Raw genomic sequence first — 27,941 nt, forward strand, 5'->3', positions numbered from 1 at the left:
TCCCAAATCCTCACACACCTGCTAAAGACAGGCATCCTCACTCCATCTCTTTTACAGGATTCCTACCACAAATAAGATGAAAAATCACTCACACCATATGTTTGTCTGCTGGGCCCTGTTTAGGAGGAGAGAAGTTCATTCTCCACTACCAGGAGCTGGGAAGTGATGGCCATAATGCATCTGAGAGCTCCAAGTCCCACAGGCTGGATTCGAGTCTCAGGCAACTCTTGGCACTGCTGCAAGGGGTACCTGCACTGAACTGCTGGGAGAGCAGAAAGGCTGAGATGAGCCAAGAGCCTTTTTAAAGGCTGCCAAAGATGACTTTTTCCCAAGTGCTCTTGGTCTAGTGGGATGTGACCCTGATGGATGTGACGACCAGGTGGGCAGCAGGTAGGCCAGGAGGGCTTTGGCCAGGAGGGCTGTGCCACACTCCAGCAGGGTGGCACAGGAGCTCCAGCATGTGGCACAGAGCCCGTCAGAGGACACACTGCAGCTCACATACAAAATGGGCCTTGATTTGCCCTGTTGATAAGCAAATTTCCATGTGATCCCAGTGCTAGGCAATCCACAGAACTCTAAATTATCATGTGCTTTCTTAATTCCCATCTCTCCAGATGGCTACTGGGAAGGTGGCACAGCTGTCCCACCACAGCAGAGAGTCCCTTCAAAGGGGCTTTGCCCTAGCAGAAAGAGCAGAGCTGCTGTGGGCAGCACCACCCCACTCTGGAGCAGAGCAGGAGCTCTGATGCCAGCAGTGGGACACTGGGTAAGGGTAATGTGACTGCACGAGCAGGAGCTGGGCTCCTCCACAGCTGGGGGCAGCTGTGGCATCCAGCAGCCATTGGAGCAGCTTCCTGTTTCCACAAGAACCAAGTGCCTGCACTAGAGGTGGTGTCTCAGCCATTCAAAGATTTGTTTCATCTCCCCCTATAGCAAAGTACTCCTCCTTTGCTCTGCTGGCTCCTCGGCGTCTGGCTTCAATTTGAAGGATTTAAATCTGAGCTCATTTCCCACACACTGCTCTTCACCTAAAAGCTGAAAGTGTGTTTTATAAGGCTATGGTAAAATCACAGAATTGTTTAGGTGAAAGAAGCCTCCAGCACTACCAAGCCCATCACTACACTATGTCACCAAGTGCCATATCTTCGTGTGTGTTAAATCCCTCCAGGGATGGTGACTCCACCACTGCCAGTGGCATGAACCAATTTTCTCTAATATCCAACCTAAACCTCCCCTGGTACAACTTGAGGCCATTCCCTCTCATCCTATTGCTTGTTCCTTGGGAGAAGAGACCAACCCCCACCTCACTACCTCTCTTTTCAGGGAGTTGTAGAGAGCAAGAAGGTCCCCACTGAGCCTCCCATACTCCAGAGCCCCTCCTGCTCCCTCAGCTGCTCCTCATCAGAATTGTGCTCCAGCTTCTTCCCCAGCTCTGTTGCCCTTCTCTGGACACATGCACTGGCCTCTTTAAGAAGGGTCAGTTGCAAGAATTAGGGCTGGTCATTCCCCTACAGTGAATTGCTCCACAACAGTCCAAACCATTCACTGGCCACTGTTTCATGTAGTTTTCATAATCTCCATGCTTGGGTTAAAGCATCCCTGATGTTGGATCACAAGTGGGTTTTGCAAGCTGGGGAACACCCAGCAAAAGCTCTGGGCTATGGTGATTGCAGCAAGAGCTTGTGGTGCTGTGGCAGAGCTGGCTAGAACACAAGGGATTTCTATTACTGCTAATTTATGCAGGTTCACAGTATAAGAGAAAACCCTGTGGTGTTCTCATGTCAGACACATGAAATTTTAATATGCTAAGCATGCATTTGCAAACCAGATAAACCTAAGCACATCATCTACCACTTACTGAGTCTGTCTACCACTTTTGATATGCTAAGTTTGCAGCCTAACCACAGTTATTTCTGAGCTCTGCGAATTAGTCTTCTGTAATAAATTACTGTTGACTGAATAATTGCTAAGATTGCATTAACATTAATGCTTAAGACAATACACTCCACATCCCTAATTTCCTCATGGGAGCAGGCATGCATTGCATTTTACTGTGGTTCTTGCACAGCCTCAGGGCAGGGCAGGTGGAGGGTTGCTGCCTGCTGCTGCCTGGGAACCCCTGATCCGTCCCAGCTGGCCCCCACCCTGCTCTTATCACTGGGGACACCTTAGACTGCTCAGTAGCCCAGGCCTGGCACGAGGATGTCCTCTCCAAACAGGAGATATCTGGAGCTTCCCATGACATGAGTTCTTCGCCCACATCCAAAGCAGCAGCAGCAGATCGCTGCCTAGCAGATAAATGTCGCCACAAGCTTCTCCTCCCCAAGCACCGCCGCTTCCACTCCGCGCTTCCTTCCCACACTCCCCCTCGCCCTCTGTGATCTCTGCTGGAGCGATGCTTGCCAGCCTGCCCTCGCACATCGCGCATTGGCATCCTCGTCCGGGCACAGCCCGACCCGGGCACCCTGCTCACAGCTCCAGGGAGCTGCATGGTCCGAGCAGGGCAAGCACTGTGCTCGTTTCAGATACCACCGCGTTTCTGAGAGCTCCCTGAGTCATTTCAGGAGATGACAGCGTTGTTCGGATTTCTGAAATGGCTCTGACAGCTATCCACGTATGGGACTGTGGGCAAAGCCAGAGTCACGTGTGGAGCAGGAATAGTAAATGGATAGGAGATGGGAATATAAAAAGCTCTTCTCTCGGGGCCAGAGCTGCTGCAGGCTCCTTGAGCAGACACTGCTGACCTTGTCTGTTACCGAGAGTAAACACTGCTGGGAAAAAGCACTGGGATGCATTAGGAACGGGATTTCAGGGGCTGTGAGAACGTTCGATTCCTAAAGCACTGTCTGGTCCTTGTTTTTCCTCTGTGCCAGTGTGGAGGAGGGCTCCCATTATTGACCCGCTACCTAGTGGGATGAGCCGGGCAGAGAGACCCCGCCGGCCCGGCAGCTCCCGCTGATGGCTCCTGTTCCAGCTGCTGGTCCATTAACGGTGCCCGTGATGCCCGGCTGTGCTCCGCTCCCGCGGGGGTGGTACGATGCTGTGCCTCCATCTTGCAGCACCAATACAGGGGATAGCCTGTTTTGGCTCCCCGAATGGAGGGATTCGGGGCTCGGGGAACGCTGGGGGCGGCGGAATCATCGCCGCGCTCCCACCAGGCGCTGATCTCGCACTGCCAAGAAAGCAGCCCGGTCCCGCCGTGCCGTTACCGGCACCACCCGCTCCGCTCCGGCTGCGGCTGCCCAGGCAAATAAATGGAAAAAACCCGGACACGCCTCCTACGGAAAGCTCCAGAGCCGGCGGCGGAGCAGAAGCGGTGCCCGGGGAAGGCTCCGGGGATGCCGCCGCGGGGAGGCGGGGTCGGCAGAGCCCGGGCCCGGCCGAGCTCCCCCGGTGCCCTCCGGCCGGGCTGGGACGCGCCGCCCCGCGGGGGCCGGGCCGGGCCGGGCTGGGCGGGGCTGCCCGCGCCGCCTCCGCGGAGCGCGGCTCCGGGGGAGACCCGCGGAGCTCCGCGCTCGTCATGCGCGACTACGACGCGGCCACCGCCTTCCTGGGCGAATGGGGCCGCTTCCAGCGCCTCGTCTTCTTTTTGCTCAGCGCCAGCATCATTCCCAATGGCTTCAACGGGATGTCGGTCGTGTTCCTGGCCGGCACGCCCGAGCACCGGTGCGTCGTGCCCCGCGGGGCCAACCTGAGCGCCGAGTGGCGCAACGCCAGCATCCCGCTGGAGCTGCGGGACGGGCAGGAGGTGCCGAGCCGCTGCCGTCGCTACCGCCTGGCCGCGCTCGCCAACTTCTCGGCGCTGGGGCTGCGACCCGGCTCCGACGTGGAGCTGGAGGCGCTGGAGCAGGAGCCGTGCCTGGACGGCTGGGAGTACAGCCGCGATGTCTATCGCTCCACCATCATCACCGAGGTGCGGTGACACCCCTACCCCGGGTCATGCTGAGGCTGTGGCCTGTCATTCTGTCTGGGGGAGGACGAACAGGGAGCAGGAGCCATCGGGTGAAGTGCCTGTGGGAAGGGGTCCGGGTGGGCACGATGCTGCGAGAAGCGGGAGGGAGGTAAAGGTTGACGAAGGAGCTGCACACTCTCGCCGTTCCAGCTGTGTTTGCCAGCTGGTTTTACTCTGGGACAGGTTTGTATGGAGGGGGAGGCAGAGGCTGAAAATTGAAGCCCGGTAGTTTCCTCCTACCGCACGCTGATCATCCCGGTAATTTTCTATGTGATGGAATTGCCCCATGTCCTCAGCGCAGCGTTGAATGGGGACATGGATAGGTTCAGATAAACACACCCCAGCTGTCCGGGGCTGGAGCAGAGCGGACTCTCGCTGCCCCGCTCCCTGGGGTGCCGGTGTTCCGTGGCGGACAGCGCTGGGACCGGCGGGCGGCAGGTGCCGCGGTCACTCCCGCGGGAGCCTGGCCTGGCTGTCCCCGGGGTTTGTAGGCTCTGTCTGCAGTGGCATCATCTGTGCAGAGCGGCACGGGGGAACATCAGCGGTGCCGGGCAATGTGAGCACTTGTTTGTGTCCTCCGGCCGTGCCAGGGTGTGGAGGCAGAGCCGCGCTGTTCCGTAACGCTGGCACGGAGCGGGGAGCTCCGTTAGGAAGGGAAATGATTCCTCTGAAGCTGCAGGAGCGCTGTTGCTCTTCCCGTTGTGTAAGGGGTTTCAGGGAAGGACAGGCTCGCCCTCGTGGCAGGCGGTGGCAGCAGGCGGCATCCGCGGTCCTTCAGCCCAGGGCCACCCTCCTCACCCTCGGGAGCCTGACAGGGAAAGGGTGGGGATCCCTCCTCACGAGTCCCTCTGACTCAGCAGCAACATCTGTCACCAAAAAAGCGTCGGAGGATGGCACAGCCAGGAAAGGTTCTGATGCTGAGGCGAGGAGTCTGTGCCCTGAGGACATAAGGAGGAGGGTCTGTGCCGGGGGTGGGCAGACACAGGCTCAGCCACATGCCTGGCATGTGGGCAGGAGGTGTCAGCCTCCTGTCACCTGCTCAAAGGGGCGCCACTGGCACATGTGACACTTGCCATTGTGTTGGCACTGGTACTCAGTCGCTGGAGATCCCTCACAATATCAGATCAAGGCCTGGGTTTGTGGGAGGCTTGCCCTGCTCCTGGCCATGGGCAAACCTGGCTGCTGCCCACATGCCCAGCTGGCACAGCTGCTGCCCACAGAACCCACAGGCTGGCACGGCTGCCAGGCAGGTGCCTGGTGCCCACCACTGGCAGAGACAATGCCACTCTCACTGCCAGAGGGAGGCCAGTTTATCCTGGTGTCTCTATGAACTTGTTATCTCTGTTTTAGAGTCAGTGCGTGCTCTGGGAGAGGTAGTAAATGAAGCAAAAGAAGGAGAAATGTGATTCTTCTTAATGAACAGTAAATCATTTATGTTGGAAAATGCCAGACAAGAGCATTCTGTGCAGTATTTGGATGGGACATAGCTGTGGGGTTTGCCTGGGGGCCTGGGGTGTGCCAGAGAGGCAATAGCACATTCAGAGATGGAAACCAAGTGCCAGGTTCCCATCTGTAAGCCAGATGGAAAAAGATACTTGTTTTGTTTCAAAATTGTCATGGACATTTGGAAAAAAATGCAGAATTTGGTTTCAAAACAAGGAAAACAGGCACTGATTAAATGCTGGAAAGAGGCAGTTTAGATAAATTTGAGATGCTTATTTTTGTACCCAACATTTTTCTCTGTATTAGGAAAGACAAGCCAGGACAGGCCACCAGAAGAGCTTAGTGAAGAAATAGCTTCAGAACTCAATTAAAGAACAGAACTTGATGGTACAGGATTAAGTGCTGGAGACTTCATTTGATTCATTCAGTTGTATTTAATCCTGTTATTAAATGCTGCTTGAAGGCAAGTGGGAGATGCCAGCTCAGCACCTGTGTTACTTGGTCTGTGAGGACATGCTAAACCCTGGGACCAGAGAATCCCAGACTGAGACATTTTGGTGGTGTTAAAATGGAGATGATGGGGAAAAGTGAACATGTGCACAGGTGATCTTTGGGCCAGACTGATGTAGGAAAGGGGCTGTGAGAGTAATGGTGAGCAAGTGGAAATGTGAGTCATTGTGGGGTCCAGAGTGATCCCTTGGCTGAGCTGAAGGGGCTGCAGGGCTTCCTTTTCCTATTGCAGGCTCCTGGGGTCTGTAACATTGGTATTCTTTTCTGGAACTAATCTGCTTGTCTTTTACTTCCAGATAATGATGTTCAGATCAAATATGAATTAGAGGCTCAAGGAGAAGCACTGATTCTGCCCTTCAGAGTAGGCATTAGGATCCAGTCAGTTCCCTTGAGCCAGGCTGTCACCAGCACTGCTCCCTGGGGACCCCCTGAGCTGCCTCCAGCACTGGGGCATGGCATGTACCCCAGACACCACTTTGGAGCCCCTGCAAAGGGCAGAGGGAGTGCCAGAGTCTCTGCTGGGGCTACTGCTCTGTCACCTGTGTCATCCTGCTCAGTCCCTGTCCCAGCCCTGGCCCTGATGTTAGTGAAGGCAGAAAGCAGAAGCTTTTGGGACTGGCAGAGGCAAGAGACTGGGTAGAAATTGCTGTGGTTTGAAGGCATCTGAAGGTCTTTTCTGTTCTGGTTTTTTCCATCAGTGAAGAGCAGCCCTGCCCACCCTGGAAGCCCACCCTGTGCTCAGGTATGGAGGTGCTGGTGCTTGTCACTTGTGCACTGAGCAGAGCTGGTGTCATTGCTGGACCTGGTACCCAGGGAGCAGGATGGGGCCATCTGTGAATAATTAACACTTCTCAAGTTATTCATGGTCAGCTTTACTCTTGGAAACAAGTTCAGATTTTCCCTGCTTTGCAGCCCCACCCATTTACACAAGGCTCCACTAGTGTTTTCTCCTCTGATGTGAATGGGCTGTACTCAGGGGGTTAATTAGTGATTTCTGATTGGCAGGGGGGCACTTGAGGCAGTCAGGGCACCTTCTCCAGCAATTTCAGTTTTTCAGAAAGCTCCTCCATCTACAGTGTTCCTGGCAGCAGCACTTAACAGAATTGGCTCTTGCAGTAGCTGGGAGCTTGTCAGAGAGGGCTGTAGGGATTTGATGGGAATAAAATGATTTAATAACAGTGTTCTTGAACAGTTCCTATTCCTAGCATTCAGAGGCCTTGCCTGGAATCTTACATGAACTTTGCTCCCCCGTTTGCTTTGCTAGGGACATTACAGAATTACTTATTTTCTGGTTAATGTATAATTAGCCCAGTAGAGATATTTTGGAAGTTCTAGCTGTAGGCAGTTTTGCTGTGGCTGGGCTGGAGCTCCTGTAGCTATGGAGTGCTTGGTGCTGTCTGGGAGGGATGCAGCTCTGAGGAAGGGGTCAAACAAGCTACATTTCACCTTTCCCTATACACTGAAGCACAGCTGAGACTTTACCATGTTTATATGTGGTTGATCACTGTGCATGAGCCTCAGTCAGAGTGAGAGCCTGTGGGGATGGGAAGCTGGAATTTGGGAGATGAGGTGTAGCTGTAGGGTAGGGCTGTATTGCTCAGGTGCCACGTGATATTGGAGCTAAAATAGGTGGATTGTTCACTCAGCAGCTTCAAGTATACTTAAAGTCAGATGGATTTGATGTGTTTGTGTGTTTTCTGGTCAAATGCAGTGAGTTCCTGTAAACAGTAACCCCCCTTTGGACAGCCAGCTGCTGTGTGCTTTTTATACATCCCCCCCAAGTCTGGAAGACTTGACCCTGTACAGTGAATTTTTGCTGGGTATGCAGTATATCATGGGAAAAAGTGGAGCAAACACCTGGATAGGAGGCATTTGGCACCAAGGAGGTAATGCAGCTTCATGGGCAAGTTATTATTTAGCTGGGTTTATTTTACAGCCCAAGTGCCTTTGGCACCATGGAGACATTTTGAAAACATTGATCCTTAACCTCGAGCAACTCAAGTCTGAAGGTCCAGGAGCAGGTGCTGTGATGGTGGCCCAGAGCAAGGTGCTCAGTACAGATAATTGACAGTAGTTTGTATGAGCTGCAGGTTCTGCCATGCTGTCACTTAACAGCTTTCCCTGAGAGGGGCAAAGAAGGTGCAGCAGGATGAGGTGAAAGACTTCTGCAGTGCACTTTGAAAGCCATGGTTTTTGTTGCTGAATTTTGCTTTGTTTTAAATACTGGACTTGATTTCTACTGACTTTCTTTACAGAAATTTGTTTTCTTGCACAGATGAAGCAGATCTCTGCATCTCTTTTTCACGGGTAGCATCCTTGAATGTACCAGAGCCCCCGACCCACATGCTAACCTCCACCTTCTCAAAACACAGTGCAGGTGTGTGCCTAGACAGGCCCACACATCACCACTTCTCCCTTCCCAGCAGGGACAAGAAAATACCTTACAGAAAATTCTGCCACAGGGTTCTTTTTGTTCTTAATAAGATCAAGGTCTTGGAGGCACATTTTAGTCCACAGGTCTCCTTGTTCCTGCATTGAAGACATGTGTGTTTCTCAGGAAGAGGCATGGGCTGTGTATTTAACCTCAACTTCTTTTTTTGTTGTGTAGCTGGTGTTACTTTGCAGGCTGGGCAAAGGGCAGAGGAGCTTAACTCCCCTCTGCTGGCAGTGTACTTCTTTCTGGCTGAAAATAGGTATTAATTGCATCTCTTGCCTAAATTATAGTCCAAAGCCAACGGCATCAAAGCACACCACCTTCCCCCTTGTTCTGGGGTTTGCCTGCCTGTTCTGCAGCAGCTGTGAAGCTCACCCACCAATCCCCTGGTGGTTTGTTTTTGGCAGGGCTGTGGTGCCATCAGACAGCACCTGGGTGTCTCTCTAACACAAGGGCTGCTCCTTGTTGTTGAGTGAGGAGGCTGAGCAGCTCTGATGGCAGGTTTCTGCTCCATCCCCAAGCCTTTGCCTGTGCTTGGCCCATCCATTCTCTGAGCAAAGGGTGCCTGCTGGTGCAGGCAATGCCCCTGCTCTCTGATAGCATGGCTAATTATTAAAATGATGCCATGCTTTAATCTGTGATCTAACTAGCTTACCATTGTGGTAGAATTATCTGATCTGAGAGTGACATGTTTGAAGCCTCTCCCTAAGTGCTCCTGGCAGACATGCCTTAGCCAGGAGATTAGTCACCAGCAAGGGAGCAAGCCTTGGCAGAGACATGCTCAGCTCTAACTTCGGTGGACAGAGGCTCATGATGCCATTTTTATTTTTTTGAAACCTTGTCTGAGGTTATGAGTAGTTTTAGGTGGAAGTTTCCACACTGGCTCCTGTCCTAAGTCTGCAGCCACAGCCAGCTGCAGTCATGAGGCTGTGAGTGATGGGTGGCAAGTCAGTGGTGCAGCTGGTGGGGTGGAACAGCATTTGGTAACACATCAGTGCAAGAAAAGAGATTTCATTCTGTGTGTCTTCTTACACATGCTTTATCAGCCCCAGAAGTTATAAAGATGCAGCTGTTTTTGTGCTGGCAGAGATAAACTGGGAGCTGTCCTTAACTGGGGTGGTTCTTTACCCTGATCCATTGCTCTGTTTCACTGGGGGAAGCATCTTGGACCATGGGGAGGCAGCTCCAGGGGTCTGGTGGTACATGATGGGAGGATTGTACTGGAATCAGGTCCAGGACAGCCCCTGAGCTGCACACATGGGCTCCCATCAGGTCTGGCATTGCTGGCCAGAGGCAGTGGGGCTGTGTCAGACAGCTGCTGGTGCTCTCATGGAGTTGTCTAGGGAGAAAATCACTTTTCCTTCTTTTTCCTGTGCTTTAAGCAGGGTGTTCCAACAATGACCTTGGCCAAGAAAACAGTGCTGGTGATGGGTGGAAGTGTGGGAAACAGAATTCCATTGCATGGAGATGTGTGTGTCTCCAGCCAGCAGCCCCTGTGCTGGACGAGGCTCAGCACTGCACTGGGGCAGGGTCTGAGCACAGAACTTTCTCTTGCAGTGGAACCTGGTGTGTGAGGACGACTGGAAAGCCCCACTGACCACCTCCCTCTTCTTTGTGGGGGTCCTCATCGGCTCCTTCATCTCGGGGCAGCTCTCAGACAGGTAATGCCATGGGCAGGGCACACCTGGGGCATTTGTTTTGAGAGACAAAGGGAGTGAAATGTCCAGTGCTCTGAGTTCTGATCTGAATTAGGTAACTGGTCTGGCTTCTTCAAAAATCCCATCCTGGTCTCTCCCACGTGAAGGATTTCTCTCTCTCAGGCACTTCAGAGCCCAGGGACTGATCTCCACAAGGAGCCCATGTGGCTGCTTTGCAGATTGATGCAGTGGGTTTCCCATCACAACCCACTTCCCATTTGTTTCTTTATCCAGCCTTTTTAGTAGTTTAAGAGATGCTGGTTTTGTTGCACATTAACTGATAATCCCTTGCTAGAGCTGCAAGACAGGAATTTGCCCTTTGAATGGAATCTCTGCATAGGAGAGATGGTTTGGTGGAAACAGAGTAAGGACATGTGAGAGGAAGGAAAAAAGTTAACCTGAAAGTGATAGCAGTTGTCATAGCATCTCACTAGATATAAATGTAAAAAGTCATTACAGGCATTTGATAATTGTCTCAGCAGTGTGGAGGTTTTGGCCTTGCAAGTGTTGAATGCAGAATATACGTTTCCTGTGCAAATCTCTGCTCCATTCAGCCCTGTGTCCATAGCCATATGATGAGATCTCTGGTCCTGCTCTGACTGCTCTCAGGAAATGAGGATGTCATAAGGTAGCAGTGTTCCTCTGGGTGCTTAGTGGAGGGGTTTCAAAACTCACTGAGAGTCTTAATCCTAAAGCCTCCAGCATTAAATTCCATGTGATCTGAATTTAATCTCCTGACTCCTGCCCCAGTGCAGAAGTCAGTTGGTGTTACTGTTTGAAAGGGAGATGAGATAATCACTAAATCCCAGTGGTGCCATTTCCCAGTGGGAGCATTTGAGGAAGTGTGTGTGCCCTGGTGGCAGCACAGCCACTGAGAGCCTGGCTCATGCCTGCCCACATGAGCTTCCTTGCATTATTTGGGGCTTTTGTCAGTAAAGGGTTGTGATCTGAGCCTGTCCCTAAGCAATTTCCCCATGCCTGCCACCCTTTCCAAGTGAGGGGTTGCTGCAGGCAGCAGGTGATGCAGCCTGTGCAGCATCTGTGCCCACAGGTATGAAAACCTGAGCTTGTCCTGCCTCTCCAGGACCACAAGCCACCTAATCCTAATGCAGAGAAACAGGTGAGACAAAGGGGGCAGTGTGTCTGGCAACTCAGACCAGAACCAGCTGACAAAGCTATTTAGCACACTCAAAGCATAATGGTGTTGCAAAGTATAGGTGCCAGTAGCCTAAAATCCATAATTTCCTCACTTTCAGGTGTGTGGCTTGCAGTTTGCATGGGTCTCCCTATTGTACTGTTGCCTGGTCCCCTTAATCTCTGTCTAGTGGCTTTCTGAAGTTTCTGCTCATAGCTCTGTTTGTCTTCTGGGTCTTGGAAATTTTAATATTTTTTAGTGCATATGAAAATAGTAAAATTCTTTAAGATGAACAGAACTTCAGGTTGTGCTAAGATGCCTAACTTGAGATTGGATGTTTGCTCTCCCATGTGCCCTCTTGCATAGCCCCCACCATAAATCCATGCTGTTTCACTAATAATCTTTTTCTTTACCAAAGGTTTGGAAGGAAGAATATCCTTTTTTTGACAATGGGTGTGCAGACTGGCTTCAGCTTCCTGCAGATCTTTTCCACCAGCTGGGAGATGTTCACAGTGCTCTTTCTCATTGTGGGGATGGGACAGATCTCTAACTACGTGGTGGCCTTCATTTTGGGTATGAATATATTTGCATTAGATTCAATGTTTGCTTAATGTACTGTTACTTTTTTCCCCTCTGACCCTGGATTATTTAATAAGCCAGTGGTAAATCTGCACTGGTAAAATTCCTACTTTAGGCCAGAATGATTGGTTTTTTGCTCTGTGATTCTTCAAGCCTATATTTTCTGTAGGTTTAGCGAAAAAGAAGAGAGCAGGAAGAGTCTAAATAAACATCCATTTCATTCCTCTTTGGAGAATACATTCAAGGCAGTGTCCAGGGTTTAGCAGCAGCAGCAGGTCTGAGATACAGAAGGCATTTGGGTTCATCCCTGCCTCCCTCTCCACCCTTTGCAGAGAGGCCAGTGCATACCTGAGTGCAGAGCCTTGGAGCAAACCAGCCATGAGTGTCAGGGGGACCAGAGCAGAGGAGCTGGCTGGTGCCAAAGCCCCATTAGCCATAAAGTCCTTGTTCTCAATGTTGAGATCAGTGATAAAGACCTAAGTGTTGGAAGATTTTTTGCTTTCTTTACTATGGAGAGTGTAGGAATAAAGACCCAGCAGCTGCATGGCCTGAAGACCCTGCAGGGAACAAGGGACCCCATGGGAAGGGGACCCCACAGAGGCTCCCACTGGACACGGGGGTTTCAGGAAAGGCAACAGCATGGGCAAATTATGGGGATGAGTGATGCATGTCTCAGGGTGGAAACTGAGATTTGCTGTCTTTAAAGTCTGTATAAATATATATTTATGGCTGATTTTAAACCCCTGGTATCAACATTACAATTTGTAGATCGTAATGTGAGCTAGATTAAAATTGTACATTACTAGTTAATGCTGGTCTTTCCTACCCCATGAGGCTTAATGGGGAAAAAAACAGTTGAGAAGAGCATGAAATGAAGTCAGTGCTATGAACAGAATACTACACTGTGTCCCCAAGCAGCCAGGAGTCACTGCTGCCTGTGGCACAGGGTGGAGGATTAAGGTCAGGCTGTCGGCAGGGAGATCCCTTGTTACCATCACCAGTGTAACTGTTCCTGCCACTGCTGTCACAATTGCCACTGCTCCCACTGTCCTGGTAGTTTAATCCTTGTGTGGAGCTGATGGAGCAGGAGCAAATGCCTGCCATGGGAAGGCTGGGAGGTACAGCACTGGGCAAAGCTGAAAATCCTTGTGGAAACGCATGAGTGTTGTGTAGCACAGAGGTGCAGGTTCTGATCAGGCAGGAATTTGGCTGCCAGCTCCCCTGGGAATGGGGGGCACAGCTGGATGTGGATTGGGATGCTGTCTCAGTGCTCAGCAGAAGCAAAGCTGGAAGGGAGGGCCAGGAACACCCCAGTGGGCAAGTGTTCCTTCTGTTGAGAGAGGGGACTGGGTTTCCCCTGGTGCCATTAGGCTTGTTTAATGAGTTAGCTGTCATTTGCTGGCTCTTGCCCCATTGGGCTGTCTCTCCTGCCATCCCTCCTCTGTAGAGTTGCCACAGCAGCTGTGGCTGCCAGGGAGCAGAAGGGCACATTCAGCTGTGGCTGCCAGGGAGCAGAGGGGCAGATTCAGCTGTGGCTCCCAGGGAGCAGAGGGGCACATTCAGCTGTGGCTGCCAGGGAGCAGAGGGGCAGATTCAGCTGTGGCTCCCAGGGAGCAGGGGCAGATTCCTGGGGCACTTGGCAGCAGTGCTGGCACTCCCCAGCAACCTTGAGGCTGGTTCTAAGGGCAGGGTTAATCTAAACTAACTTAGACCTTCGCTTCCTAGTTTAAGTGAGCCATCAGCTGCCTGTCCTGGGTAAGGAGGGAGGTACTTACAGAGGGTGGCCCTTCCCACCCTACACTCCACAGCCAGGTGTCCCCATAAGCACTGTGACTTCTGCCTGTGGCAAGGCAAACCCAGGAGCTTCCAGGAAGCTGCACATGATAGAGGCACTGAATAGGATAATAGACCCATAAAAAAAAAGTGCCTCCTTTAGAAAGCCCATCCTGATTACAGGATGTGCTGGAGATGCTCCCCTTGTTTCAGGCAGGGCTGAGCTGTGCCTGGCAGGGCAGCAGTGACACCAGCACCTTTAAAGGCCCCATTGACCCTGGCTGTGCTGCAGCCCTGGCACCCTCCATCCCTGAGTGCAGTGGGTCTTTTCCCAAGTTCAGCACAGTTTCTCTTGTCACTCAAACTTTCAGCATCCAAACCTCTGTTGCCTCCCCATGTGCAGCTCAGACCCTGTTTCAGCACCCAGGCTCATGCAGCCCTTTGCACTGTTGCCCACCTTCGTGGAAATAGCTCCCCCTGAGCTGTTGGTGAACTTCTGTAGTCAATGTTAGGGTTTTTTCAACCATGCTGTGCAATTTCTCTCATAGCTTTAGTCTCTGTTGTTCTCTGTGCTCAAAACTGTTGTGTTCAGGTTCTGGGGCTGCAAAACACTGCAGAGGTTTGTGAAGGCATTGAGTAAGGCATTGGTATTGTCCAAGAGCTGTTACTCCATGGCTAGGAGAATGAGGGAAGAGGAAAGGCAGGAGAGACATAATCTCATACTGTCTTTGAATTTACACAAATTATAATGTAACATTTAACAGGCTTAAAACAGTGTTTCAACTATCAGACCTCTCCCAAGAAAGCCTCTCTAAACAATAGCAAGTCAAGAGGAAGATGGTATAATTTATTCCCACACATTCATTTTAGCCCAGCAAATTCTTATTTTCATGGTTTTTTACTGTGACTTTATTCAGTTACTCCAGGTTTCTGAAATGAGAATTCATTTAGCTATCAAATAGGAGGGTTTTCCAATCTTGGGTATTTTTCCCATTTTCTCTGCAATAATAAATGTTGGAGTTCTTGCCATGATACACAGCCCAAGTACACTCTCCACACTTTGTGACCCTCAGTATGCTCAGTGTCATTTGTGTTTTAATTAAGTCCAGATCAAACTGTGGCAGTCATGGCCCTTGCAGTGCTCCTGATGTGAAGGAGAGCTCTGCAGACCAGGGCCTGAGAGCTCAAGGAGAAGTGAGATGGACTTGATGGCTTCAGTTGATTCTGCTAAGGAGTGGCTGGGTGTTTTATTATAAAAGAATTGAGGTGCTGTGGAAGGCTTAGAACTGTCTGAGTTATCATGACTCGATATTAGGTTGCTGCATGGTGCAATGGCTGTAGGATGCTTTCCCTGACTGCTGCCTGGCTACTGGAACAGTAACATTACTAGAGGATGGCATCTTCCCTGGTTCTGTCCTTTAGCCCCTGATGTGCCCATCCAACATTCCAACCTTCCTTCTGTTCCCAAAAATAACTGGGAAATTTGTTTCCACCTCACCTGACTGTAAATTCACATGCTTCCATCCCATGCCAGTCTGCTGTGCTCAGACCTTTGCTCTTTCAGAAGTGCCCAGCAGTGAATTAATCTTAAATCCAGATGGGTTAATGGGGGAGCAGGATGAGTGTGTGGGGAAGGCTCCTGGAAGTCTGGCAGCCATCCCCCATGCCTGTCCTTATCTGTGTCTGCCAATGCATTAATCAAAGCAAACAGAAGTAGCTTCTTTATCTGAAGGTTCCCAATACTCCCAGCAGCATTTCTGTACAGGCATGTCTGTGCTGTGCTGCTCTTTTCTAAGATTGTTTAGCTTATTTTTTTGTTGTTGTTTGTAAATGCAATAAAGTATTTAGTCATGCTTGAAAACAAAGAGTTAAAATGCTAATCCAACCTCCCTTGTTTTAAACAGGCACAGAAATTCTTGGCAAATCAGTTCGTATTCTATTCTCTACATTAGGAGTTTGCATATTTTTTGCAATTGGCTACATGTTGCTGCCACTGTTTGCTTACTTCATCAGAGACTGGCGGATGCTGCTGCTGGCGCTCACTGTCCCGGGGCTGTTCTGCGTCCCGCTCTGGTGGTGAGTCCATGCCGGGGCCACGCTCCCGCTCCCCTCCCGCCCGGGGCTCGCTGTGCTGGCTCAGGGAGGAGGGCGCTCTTCTATTCACCGAGTCACAAGGCTCTGCCGTGAGGGGATATTTTTTGTTTGAGGTTTCTTGCCAATTTTAAGTCGAGTAACTACCTAGAGAACCCCGTTGGTGCTGTGTAGTTGAAGCCTTGCTCTTTTGGGCTGGACAAGCACGGAAGAAGGGAAGATAGCCCTGTTTGGTTGCCGCCTTTCTAAAGGGTCAGGTGTTTGAAAATAGGAAAGGAAAAGCAATGCATCACTCACACTCCTAAGTTAAGAATAATTCACAACAGAAAGAGTCCTTTCATATTATTCAGGGAACTCCTTTCTTTTTGCTATCTTGAAAAAGTTATATCTGTAAGTGAGCAATTAGGACCTTTATAACAATTGTGTGATTTAGACACACTCTTCTATAGGCTAAAACACCTCCTGCATGTCCCAGTCTTGTTAGAAGTATCTGCTGATGGTTTGTTGGTTATTGGGGGTTTTTAACCTCAGTCTTCAAACCAAGCCTTTAAAATCGTTTTCAGCTCCACCTCTGCAGTCATAGGATTTTAAAGACAGTCTGATTCTGTTTAAGGGTCAGTTTGCTTATTTCACTTGAAGTGTTTCAAATTCCTTCCTCACAGCAGCATTTCCCTGTGCACCAAGCAGCTGTTCTCTGGGGAGGCTGGTTCTGGGTGGGAGCCTCTCAGATGTCTGCTGTAAAACAGGCACTGTGAGGCACAGGAAAATTGTCCCCAAGGCACAGCTTCAGAGTCCTGCTTTGAAATCTATGGGCTGGGAATTCCCAGGCCTTTTAAGAGCTTACACTTAAAAGTGCCAAAAACTTCCTGTGATGGCACTTTGGGGCCTGTGTGGGGGTACATGGGGATCAAGGTGCCCTGGCAAAGCTCTGCCAAGGCAGGTTGGTGTTAGCTGGTGTTTTGGCATGCAGACCCACTGCTTCCACAGGCTATGTGATTTACAAATTCCTCTGCTCTGTATAGTTCTTGCTCCTTCACTCATTTCCCTTCCAAATTCTCCACAAGGTTTCCTGCATTATCTCTGCAGTCTCAAGATCCTCAGCTTTCCCAGGAAGAAGAGCAGTGGAGCAGCTCATCTTACAGAAAGTCCCATTAATGATTATTGATCAGATATAAATCATCTGATGTTTTTAATTATTGACCTGACTTTGAGTCAGTCTTTGGGGCTCATCAGAAAAGGAGTGCCTGACCTGCTTTTTTCCAAGGAGAGGAAAAAGTGCTGCTGGCTAAAGGGAGCAAGATAGCATCTGGTAATACTAAGGGACTTAGTTAAGGAAAGTCAAAGTTTTCTGTCCCATGCTTGGTGTTAATTCATTCAACATGTGCCTGTAATTGATTAGAGAATGTCATCAACTCTACAAGGGGACACTGCCCCCGCCCTGTGCCTGGGAAAATCTGCCTCAGAGCTGTGGCAACATGGTGAGGTTTGTGTATAAGATCCTTATGACACAGAACCTTCAAATACACTCTGTGCATATTTAAAGCATTTCCACATCATGTGCAGTTTCCTAAGAATATTTTTGATTCACACTGGCTAAGCTGCTCCCATCCTTTTTGTCTATCTGGTGACACCTGGTGGACATCAATTATTCCTTAAAAAAAGCCACTGAGGACAAAGCATCTACTATAGCATGACCATAGGTCCCATGTATTTGAATTACACTGCCCACGTGCTTCTGTGCTGGCTGTCTCCTGTGAGATCTAACTCCTATAAATATGTTATTTATAACTTGTTACTTGTGGGGAAACATTGAATCATTTCTTCTGAAACTTATTACAGGATCATTCCTGAGTCTCCTCGGTGGCTGATCTCCCAGGGAAGATATAAAGAGGCAGAAGCTATTATCCAAAAGGCTGCAAAAATGAATGGCATTCCAGCCCCAGCTGTGCTTTTTGACACTGCAGAGGTATGTTCCACACATCCTGGTGCTTTACCTCGCTGGCACTTCCCTGTTTGGCTGGTTGACTTGTTGGGAAATGCCAGCAGAGCTCTTGGGCTGGCAGTGGCTGCTGGCCTGTGGTAAGTGCTGGGTTAGCAGAGTGATCAAAGAGATCAAAGTGAGAACCCAGAGGGAGGTTTTATTTGTTTGCTTTTCACAGTAAAACTCTCTTCCTCAGCAGTTGTTTATTGTGGCTTTCAAAGCAAGGGTGACCCAGATTGCTTCGTCCTTTGGGCACTGCAAAAACCCAAGGAGAATGTGTTGTGCCCGTTTCAGTTTGGTGCTTTTTTAGCAGTTTGCAGTTTAGCAAGAGCCCTTTGCAGGGGTCTGTGTGCAGGACCCTGAACCAGCACCCACACCAGCTGGGTCTGTGTGGAGCCTGAGGGGCTCCTCAGGTTGCCCAAACCAGCCAAAGCACCTGAGTGCTACAGGGGACTTGAAAACCATGATGTGAGTGAAGACAGGGAAGAACATCAAGCTTTTCTTCAAAACTGTGTTTTTACTGTATTTCATATCTATTGGTTAAAAGAAGAAAGTCTGGTGAAACCTGGCAGCCCAGCAGCAGGGAGCAGCACAGCCACAGTGGGATGGTTGGTTCCTGTGCTCATCTCTCCCTCTGCTGGCTCTGCCCTCACTGGAGCTCCTCACAGAGGTTTTTCTTGTGCAAAGACTCCTCCAGCCCTGCGTCAGCAATGACCCTGCGTCTGTAGGTCGGATCTTCCTCTGCTGCCTTATACTGCCACCTTCCTTTTGTGGCAGAGAGAGCAGAAAGCAAAGCACCGTGTGCTCCTCTGCAGTGGCTGCAGGACAAAGATGCTGCAGGTTACCCTCCCCTGGGCAGGATCCATCACTTGACTGTCACACTTATATTTTGGCTGAAGATTTCTTTCCCAAGTGGAAGTTTTTACGTAAATTGAAGCGTGTGTTCCCATTATGTGAAGCTCATTTTACACCAGCCATGGAAAAGCGCTTCTCTTACTTCACAGCCAGGCCTCAGATGTCTTTCAAACTGGGGATGACTTTTTTGGATTGAAGCATTTTATCATTCCTGCATGCTTTCATAAACCAAGGAGACGCTCATCTGCTTAATGGAAATTTTGTGTGCCAAAGTGTCTGTCAAAAAAAGCCTGAGGAAGATGTCTGCATGCTAAGTCTCATGTTGGAAGTATTTTTCAAACATTAATAGAAAGACACTCCTGGGAAACCATCATCTATTCCTAGGAAAGGGTATCTCCTGGATAGTCCTGGAGGGAGAAGCAGGGCGGTTTGTTCTTTGGGCCTGGGGGAAGCCTGGCCACAGGTTCTGGCCTCACCCTAGCAAGGGCAAAGTGTGCAGGCAGAATGGCACCCTAATGCCATCCAGAAGATTCCTGCTTCAGGCCTCAAACTAGACCCTCCATCTCCAGTCTGAGGTGGTGGATTCTCCTGTGATGTGCCCTGGCCACCTCACCAACTTTTCTCATCTGTTCCTCTCCCTGTCAGGGTGCTGGCAGGCAGCAAAACTGGCTGATTTCCTACATTCATTTCCCATCACTTATGAAGGTTTGAGAGAGTTGAATGGACAGGGCAGAGAATGGACAGAACAATGCCTCTGGTACTGAGGTTACTTCTGGAACTACTGTGCGAGATCCTTAAGGAAACGTTAACTCATCTGCCTGCTCAGCTGATTCTCCTTTCTAATTAATCTTCGTGGTGCAGTGGAAACTCCCATGAGTACAGCTGGGTGCAAGGACAAGCTCCACTAAGGACTGTGCTCCCTGGTGCAGAAGTGGCCCTTGGGCTGACCACTTGTCCCCTGATAGCCATAACTCCGTAACTGCCTGGACTGTGGGTAGCAGAGGTTGTTATGCTCTTAGGTGTGTGGGAATTTTTTTGGTTTTGTTTTCCTTTTTCCTTCAGATGCAGGATTCGAAGCCCCAGCAGCAGCAGAAGGCTATCCTTCTGGACCTATTTCGAACCCGAAACATTGCAACTATTACTATTATGTCATTACTTTTGTGGTAAGGAAATGTGTATTCCTAAAGTACTCAGGCAGTAGAACAGTTCCTGATTTGAGGGCACATGCCACGGGTTTAGATAATAAGTCTGAGCCTCGGAGTCGAGCTCCAGTGCTCCTTGGCTGGTACATGGCCCTCAGTGTCCTCACAACCACACTGCATTAACACACAAGAATATGGAGACAGTAGCTTGATGTAAAATGTACAGATGTAAAATAGTTAGAAAACTATATGTAACAACTTCTGTATTTTTACGTACATGGTTTGTTTTGTTTTTTTTTAAATGCTCCCGATCTCTGTAATCTCTATTTGAAGATAAATATTTTTCTTGAAACAAAGGCAGCAACTCAGTAACATAACAAGAGCCAGACCCATGGCCAGCATTTTTGTTCTGTTCTGTACTGTGCCCATCTCAGTGAGATCCTGGTCCCTGCCTGGGCAGCCATGAGAAATGAGGACCTAATATGCTGTATAGACAAACCAGAACTCTTTCTGTCCATATTCACTCCAGCAGAAAGGAACTGGCTAGCACATTTGGTAAGGCACTCCTGAGATCTGAAACATGAACATCCAGCTCTCCGTGAAGATTAAATAAGATATAACAGAACTGCTGAGGGTGGGAGATCCTGGCACTAGCTGCAAGTAGGAATGTAGTTGGCTTGGGAAGCTTGCAAGAGTGTCATTGCGTTGTTGAGTCCATTGCAGTGAAAAGCCTCTGTGAACACCTTCCACAAAGCTTTTTACTTGATGTAGTGTATGCAGGAAGGACAGAGAAATCTGAGGTGTCTTCAAGCTGCTGTGGATATGATCACTGAATGGGATGACAGAGTTAGAAAGAGAGGGTTGCCACTGAGACTCTTTTAAGCCACAGTGCCTGTGGCGGTGCTTTGCGGTATCCTATTTTTGTAACGACTTCTGAGGCAACACTGGAGGCATTCAGAGACTGCTGTTTCTGGAATAATTTGTTTTTATTGCTTTTCTCAGGTTTTTCACATCAATTGGTTACTTTGGCCTGTCCCTCAGCACTCCAGACTGGCATGGGAATGCCTATGTCAACTGTTTCCTCTCAGCTGTTATTGAAGTTCCAGCGTATGTGATCGCCTGGCTTCTCCTCCGCTCCCTCCCACGGCGCTACTCCTTATCTGGCACCTTGTTTTTAGGGGGAAGTGTTGTCCTCTTCATTCAGCTGGTTCCTGCAGGTACAAAATTAAACATGTGACTTAAGTATATGAAACATTCAAAATATGTTACGGTACTGTGTAATAGTACTGCAAAACTACTGGAAACCAGGATCAAATTTAGAATTCGAGGTCAAGTTTATGCTGATCCCTTGCAGCCTTAGGTTGTTTATTTTGCATTTGTATATGCTGAGTCACACTCAACTCTCATTTATTGTGTCAAATTACTGAGCTTTATATAGTTCAGGGGGAACCAAGTTCTAAAATTTAAGCTGAACATGTACTGTGATTTATCTGGTTGTGCTTCCAGGCTACTAAAATCTGCATCTGGATTTCCCTGTGTGTAAATCTCCACACAATTTTGTGAAAAAGGGGTGGGTTCAAGCTTGTAGTTTATTGCTGTGTAATCCAGAGTTTTGTTCCATTTCAAGAATGCTGTTTTACTTGAAGACAACCAAACTCTGAAAAATACAAAATAACCTGAGCATCTACTTTATGCTTAGTGGGGAGTTTGGAGTCATCTAGGAATGGGATTAATACTTTGTATAATTAAAATAACCTAAAGCGCCCAATTTGTGACCTTTTGGAAAAACACCGTGATACAATCTTTTGGATATAGAAGTAATAGAGGTAATAAGCACAGGGTGTTGTTTATTCACCTTGATTTTATTTTTTCTCCTCCAGAACTTAATGTCCTGTCTATTGGACTGGTGATGCTTGGGAAGTTTGGCATCACAGCTGCATTTTCAATGCTTTATGTCTACAACGTGGAGCTGTACCCCACACTGGTGCGGAACATGGCAGTGGGAGCCACCTCCACAGCCTCCAGGCTGGGCAGCATCATCGCTCCTTACTTCGTTTACCTGGGTGAGATCTCCTTCTTCCTGCCTTGCACCACACAACTGCCACAACAGAGAAGTTGTCTGGGCTTCTGCAGTGCAGGCTCAGCTTGAAGTGCCTTCACTTGTTGGCTTTCCAGTTCTTTCTCTCAGCTTGGGTGTGAGTTCACACATGGTAGAAATTAAGCGGAGGTCCCTGGGCCTCACAGAAGGATCAGGCAGTTCATTCCTTTAGGGACCATTCGTGTATCCCTGAAGCTCCAATACAATGATGAAGTTTATAAACTGTGCAAGCAGAGTGGCTGAAATGATAATAACATCTCAGGGTGCCAGTTAGTTTCCCAGGAGAGTGTGACAAGAAATGGTCTTGCAAGTAAGGAAACGTTGCAGTAGGAAATTCATTGCATGGCACTGTCCCTGTGCATCCTGAGATGGGTATGTTGGCAGGTGGGAATCCAAACATTCCCAGGATTTGTGCTCTCTAAAGTAATACATGGAAAAAATACAGGTTAAGTGGCATGACAGTGTGTTTACTTGAAGTGGGCTTTTTAAATTTTTTTTTTAGTTTCTAAGCCAGTCATCTCAGCATTCATTCATTTTGCTTTTTCTTATTGCTCAATATTTCTGTAAGCAGAATTATTAATTTCCTCATAGGCTTTTTTTTTTACACTCAATGCCATCACATTCTGAGTGCTGCTCATATATTAACTGACAAATATTTTTTGTTTGGTTTGGTTTTTTGTTTAATACATAAAATACATGTTACTCATGCTGCAGACATGAAAGAAAGAGTGATAGAGGTTAGGGGACTAAGGGTGAAAGTGAATACCTTCAGTTCAGTCTGGGGTGCTCAATCTCCTCTTTCTTTCATTCACACATGATTTATTTCCTTCTGCCATTACTGGACCCATGTCAAGCTCTCTCTGCCCCTAACGAGTGTTGCTTCCTGCTGAGATCTTTGATAGAACATGAGCTTGACTTTTCTGGCTTTGACACAACATTGCTGGTGTACTGCTGAGGGGTTCCTGCTGATTCTCTATGGCAGGAGAGTGGAGAGGAGATTACTATCTGTAACTAATCAGTGTTGACTCACCTCTGCATTCCAGTGTAACTGGAACACACTGTACCAAAAATGATGAAAATACCTTGTCTTAGTTTCATGCTTGTACAGTGCAAATGTGAAGTGAAAGGGTCAGCCCGACTGTGATTCTCCTTAAGGTCTTCAGTCTCCATTGCAGCACAAAGAGAGAAATGTAGACAAAACATCATTTTTACTGTTTTGGTTGTTTTTTTGTTTTTTTTTTTGTGGATTTGTGGATCTTTTTCTCCCAGGTATCCATGGGCTCAGTCTTTAAAAAATCTTTTTCCAGACATCAAAATAGTTTCTTAAACTTTAAGAGGTTTAAGGAGAAACTTGTCAGCTGCTGCTATTTGCTGCAGCTAAATTAGGACCTTGCCATTCATCCAGCTCAAAAACAAGAGGAGATCAGATCACAAACTTCAGCTCTGTGAGACATACCCAGAGGTCCTCTCTTTAATCTGAGTTTATTCCATACATTATAAAGCACATTGCTCTATCCCAGCTATAAAATAAAAGTGTCATGTCCAGTTTGGTACTTTCTCTGTCTTCAATACTTTAACTCCTAGCTAATCCCTTTTCATTGCTGTGCTGTTGTGACTTGAGGATCTTGCATCCTGCCTAAACAGTTGTGTGCCAGCTTGAGGCTGCTGGCAGAGGCTGCTGCATTCATGTCCAAAATAATTTTCTGAGTAGACTAAGGTCAGAGCCTCATGTGTGTCTTGGAAAGCCTGATGTTCTCTCCCTTTGCAGCAAGGAAGGCTTTAGAGCAGTTCCCCAGTAATGAGCTGTTAGTCTGGAGCTGACCTGTTAGCTGACTTGGTCCCTTCCCTTCTTTTGCATCAGCCCAGCAGGGTGTATGATCTCAGGCAGTGATTAGTGTTCACTGCTTACAAGCAATTTTATTCCCTCATATTGTATTATTTAACAGAGGATTTGGTTCTTGATGACAGTGTGGTACTGAAGGCTCCAGCAGAGCTATTGCCTTGCAAAGATGTTGATTATTCCAGTTGAAAATATATTTTTAAAAAACAGTTGAAAATACAAAAATATAAAAAACCAACCAAACAAAAAAAATTACCTAAACTTTTGGCTGCTACACAAGTGTGGGGGTTGGCATAAAATAATGGTAGCTGTGGCCATCCAAGAGCACATTCTGAAGCTTTAAAACTGAAGAGTCCCTTTGCTGGCAGATAATAGATGTAATTAAGCTTTGGATTCACCTTTGATATTGATGAATCTTTCAGCTAATTATTCCAATTAATTCTGCATTACAGCAATGTCTGGAATATAAACTTTACATGTGGTTTGTCAGTTGTGGACATTGAGTACTGTTGGAATGTTGTGTGTTCTGCCAGGTGCCTATGACAGATTCCTACCCTACATCCTGATGGGGAGCCTGACTGTGCTGATTGGGATCCTGACCCTGTTTCTCCCAGAGAGCTTTGGCAATCCACTGCCTGAGAGCTTTGAGCAGATGCTGAAGGTGAAATGGTAAGGCAGCTTTCATTCAGCCCACACTTCACAGGAGTTTAGAATAAAGTCCCTTTTCAAAATCAGAGAACATGTTTTTTCAGGTCCACTACAAAACTTCAAAGCTCTCAAAGTGCCCTTCAGATTGTTTTCTTTGGGGTTGTTAATTTGACAGACAATGACATCATACAATTTCTCCAGAATGTCTAAACCTGAGAGCTGATGTGTGCTGGCAAAGCAAGGCTGACCTTCACAGCACCTTGAGGCTGCTGCTTCAGATGTCCAGACATTTTCCACCCTATTTACTCTCCTAAACTCTTTATTTAAACTATTCCTTGAACTGTTTATTTAGTAGGATTATATGCATTATGACACCCTTCATTCTTCCAGTGTAAGTTCTTTGGGTACTATTCTGAATTAAATGCAGGATTTCAGCATTCTAGTCTCTTCCTGGGCAGCCAGAGACAGGCCAGAACAGCTTTTCCTCTGGTTTATATGATTTAGCTGTAAGCAATGACAGTTCTCTTGTCCCACCAACATTGTTATTTAGGGTACCCCAAGCAAATATTAACACTCAAATCTGTGCACATCCACCACAGTGTAAGAAAAATTCTTAGAGCAGCAGAGGGAAACTGAATTAACTAAAGAGCAGCTGCATAGCCACCATTCAGCTCAGTGAAAATTGGTATTGGAACAGAATCTGCCCTGTAAGCAATAATAGCTTGAAAAAGCTATCTAATTCCTGGTCAGCATGAGGAGCTGTCATTATGCTTTCAGAAAAGGAAAAATTGCTGGGCCTTTCCTTGAGAAAGGACATATTGCTCTTTATCACAATTGCTTCTTAGATGTCTCACATGTGGCTTTTCAGCTTTGCAGTTGACAAACTGTAGCTAGAAATCCTAGAGTCAAACCAGATGCCCCTTGAAGGTTCCTTGGATGAACAGCCTGAAGTAACTGAGTTATAGTTGCTGAATGATGTTGAAGTTCCAAGCGTTGTTTGCTGCACTGCTGCTGCCATCCAGCAAGGAACACTGCACAGAACATTATATTTCATCTGGTGTTTATACTAGCAGTGTAACATGGTTATTGTAGTGGTGCTTGTAGGAGAGGGAAGTGTCTGATGATACCCTGGAGAACGTGCTCAGTCTTTTTCTTGCTTTCAGTTTCAGAAATGAGCAACAGACCACTGGCATAAGGAGTTCCAAGGAGAGTCCTAAAAGTCTGATAACACCTTTGTGAAGAAAGACACACCCCTCAGAGGGGCTGAAAGAAGAACAAAATCGTCTCCAAATGCATTTGCTGCAAGAGGAAAATGAACAAAACCCAACTGCACCATAGTTGTTATCCCCTGTGCTGCTGTCCCCAGATTACATGGTATACTGACCAGATGCTGTCTGCTCCTGCAGGACCATTACTCTGTCATTCAGTGTCCTGTGCCCTGCTGTTTGTCAGCAGACACAGTCCCCATTGAGAAATGGGGGCCTGTCTGTGCTGGACACAAGTCAAGGAGTAAGCTGGAAGTGAGCCTTAGAAATAACACAGCAGTGACTCCAGGCAGTCAGGTACTCGATAAAAGCTGCTGAAAGGGGAAAAAACATAGCAAACCTAGTGCTGCTGTTTCTTCTCACTTTGTGTGTTAACTGGAGGAAGGGGAGCTGGGTGTCTGCCTTTCAAAACCTGAAAGAAACATCCTGGCCTCCTTTGAAATCTGTGACCAAAGCCCATAGACTAAGTGGAATCAAAATTAATTTGTAGCAGAGCAGACACAGACTTCCCTGTAAGGACATGGGTTTTAAACAAGCCATCAGAGTGGCTTTAGGTGTCACTGCTTTTCCCAGGACCTGGGATCCCCCTGTTCCTGTAGAAGCTGCTGCTCTTTCATAAAGCCTGAGCCCACCCAAAACCCTCAGCTTTGTGAATCTTCAGTGTCTTTGGGGAAGGGGGAAAATCTTGAGCACTGAGAAAGGACTGTAATTTGCTGACTTTCTGGTGGGTCACACCCACTTTCAACAGAAAAGTGAGCTGTAGCAAATCCATGATCCTGTCCCAACGTGCCATGCATTATAGCTTTCAGGTTTTTCGTGGTATGTGGGCATAAGCAGTTTTTTAGCTCTCTTGGGGTGTTGTTTTTTCTTTTTCCAGAAGTATTTAATTTCTTCTTTGAATATATACCACTTTGTTCTGCACTGCAAAACCTTGTAGAATTTACAAACTTAAAGGCAATTTGATGCTCACAAAAATCTCATTTTCTGTACTGGATATGTTCACCTGCAGCTTTTAAAAATTCAAAAGGACTAATTTGGGACCATAGGGTTTTTTATTATAAAAAAACAAACATACAAACAAAAACCCAAACATCAACAAAACCAGTATTTGGTTTTCAAATCCTACAGATTATATATGTTTGGGGTTTTTTTTTGTTTTGTTTTTTTTTGTTTTCTTTTAAGTTTGGCAAAACTAGACTGGATGAAGATAAATGTCAAGTTCAGAGTTGTGCTTCTACTGTTTTATGAACACTACATTGTTTGAAGAGTGTAATTCCTCTTATTTTTGTATTTATTGGCTGTATGTGCACTTCTTGGTCACTTAAAGTCTGTCAGACCTGGTAGACTGATTTTTATTCTCTATAAATAACAATTAGCCCTGATTCACCTTCTGTAAGGGCTAACAAAAGCACAGTGTCTCATCTCTAATGCATGAGTTCAGGGTAGGTTGTCTTGTGCTGGCTCTTGGCACAAGAATGAGGCTCTCCCTGAAGTTCAAGCACAAATTTTAAGCTTTATAACAAGTGCAAGGAACTTGTGCAATTAACTCAAGCTGCTTTTGGGAGTTAAAATACTATTTTTAATTTCCTGCAGTTATGCTTTTGCCATAAATGTAACATGGCATAAGAGAATCTGTGACTCCTGATCTTCTCATCCCTTCTCAATCAATTTCTCTATAATAACAGCAGTATTTAATCTTGCTTTTACTTTTACAGAGTTAATCTAAAGATGTACTGTTTAGATGTAACTGAATTTCTCAAGAAAGTATTTTTATCAGCATAGGACAGGTTTGAGGACTTGAGTTAAATATAGGTGGTCATATTTTTATGAAGATTGTTTTATTTTGAGACTTATTTTATGTGATTATAGGTTTGGGTATTTCTAAAAGGTAAATATTTTTGTACTCTTGAACCTTTTAGTACCTTAAAACCTGTTTTTCCTTTTTTAAATAAGAAAAAGTGCAGTGTTTTTTAAAATACCGTGTTTTAACCAGTCTCATTTTTCTTACTTAAACCATTGATTTTGAGCTAGCATCACACTTAAGTATTTTTTGCAGCAGATTTAATAATCTTTCAGGGGAGTGGAATGTCCTTCTTAAAATTATGTGATGTGGTTATAAGGCCTTATGGAGTCTGAGCACAGTGGAAATGAGGGAATCCCAGCCGGATTGTTCTCACTGCCACAGGGATCATCACCCTGTGCCTCAACTGTAACCTCTGTCACCTTCACTGGGGTCTCTCTGTGCAACCTTGGATCCTCAGCTGACTTGCTGGATCTGCTAATAATTATATAAAGCTGTAGTAATTGTCAGTCATTGCCCTCTGTCTTCATTGCAATAAAAATGTGCACTGACATTGTTTCAACCTGCTTCCTGTGTGGATTCTATTTGATGAGCAAGTCTCTGAACTTTATTTTAAATAAATAAATAATAAAATGTAGTTAGTGTGGATCAGGCATGGAAAAAAAATCCTGAAATAAGCTCTTTCACCGATTAAGTT

At 47.3% G+C, this 27,941-nt stretch overlaps 1 protein-coding gene across 2 annotated transcripts; it reads left to right on the top strand.

The window, feature by feature from the left end:
- Positions 1-3,372: 3,372 nt before the first annotated feature.
- Positions 3,373-27,806, top strand: SLC22A4 (solute carrier family 22 member 4). 2 transcript variants are annotated; one of them, XM_064725016.1, is made up of 10 exons: positions 3,373-3,913; positions 9,897-10,000; positions 11,590-11,744; positions 15,428-15,599; positions 17,454-17,580; positions 19,513-19,613; positions 20,595-20,809; positions 21,473-21,655; positions 24,064-24,199; positions 25,342-27,806. In XM_064725016.1, the coding sequence occupies exons 1-10, from the start codon at positions 3,521-3,523 to the stop codon at positions 25,415-25,417; spliced, it is 1,662 nt and encodes a 553-aa protein (XP_064581086.1). In that variant the 5' UTR covers positions 3,373-3,520; the 3' UTR covers positions 25,418-27,806. The 2 variants fall into 2 exon arrangements, with proteins under 2 accessions (XP_064581086.1, XP_064581087.1); XM_064725017.1 differs by having other exon boundaries at positions 15,476-15,599.
- Positions 27,807-27,941: the final 135 nt, after the last annotated feature.

This window comes from Zonotrichia leucophrys, chromosome 13, assembly GCF_028769735.1.
Source record: "Zonotrichia leucophrys gambelii isolate GWCS_2022_RI chromosome 13, RI_Zleu_2.0, whole genome shotgun sequence".
In the NCBI taxonomy this organism is placed as follows: Eukaryota; Metazoa; Chordata; class Aves; order Passeriformes; family Passerellidae; genus Zonotrichia; species Zonotrichia leucophrys.

Bases quoted from the DNA above. Each gene is read 5' to 3' on its own strand.
- SLC22A4 (XM_064725016.1), top strand. From the start codon at position 3,521: ATGCGCGACTACGACGCGGCCACCGCCTTCCTGGGCGAATGGGGCCGC. The intron at 17,581-19,512 runs GTATGTTCCACA...TTTTTCCTTCAG, and splicing joins TGCTTTTTGACACTGCAGAG to ATGCAGGATTCGAAGCCCCA. The intron at 24,200-25,341 runs GTAAGGCAGCTT...TCTTGCTTTCAG, and splicing joins CAGATGCTGAAGGTGAAATG to TTTCAGAAATGAGCAACAGA.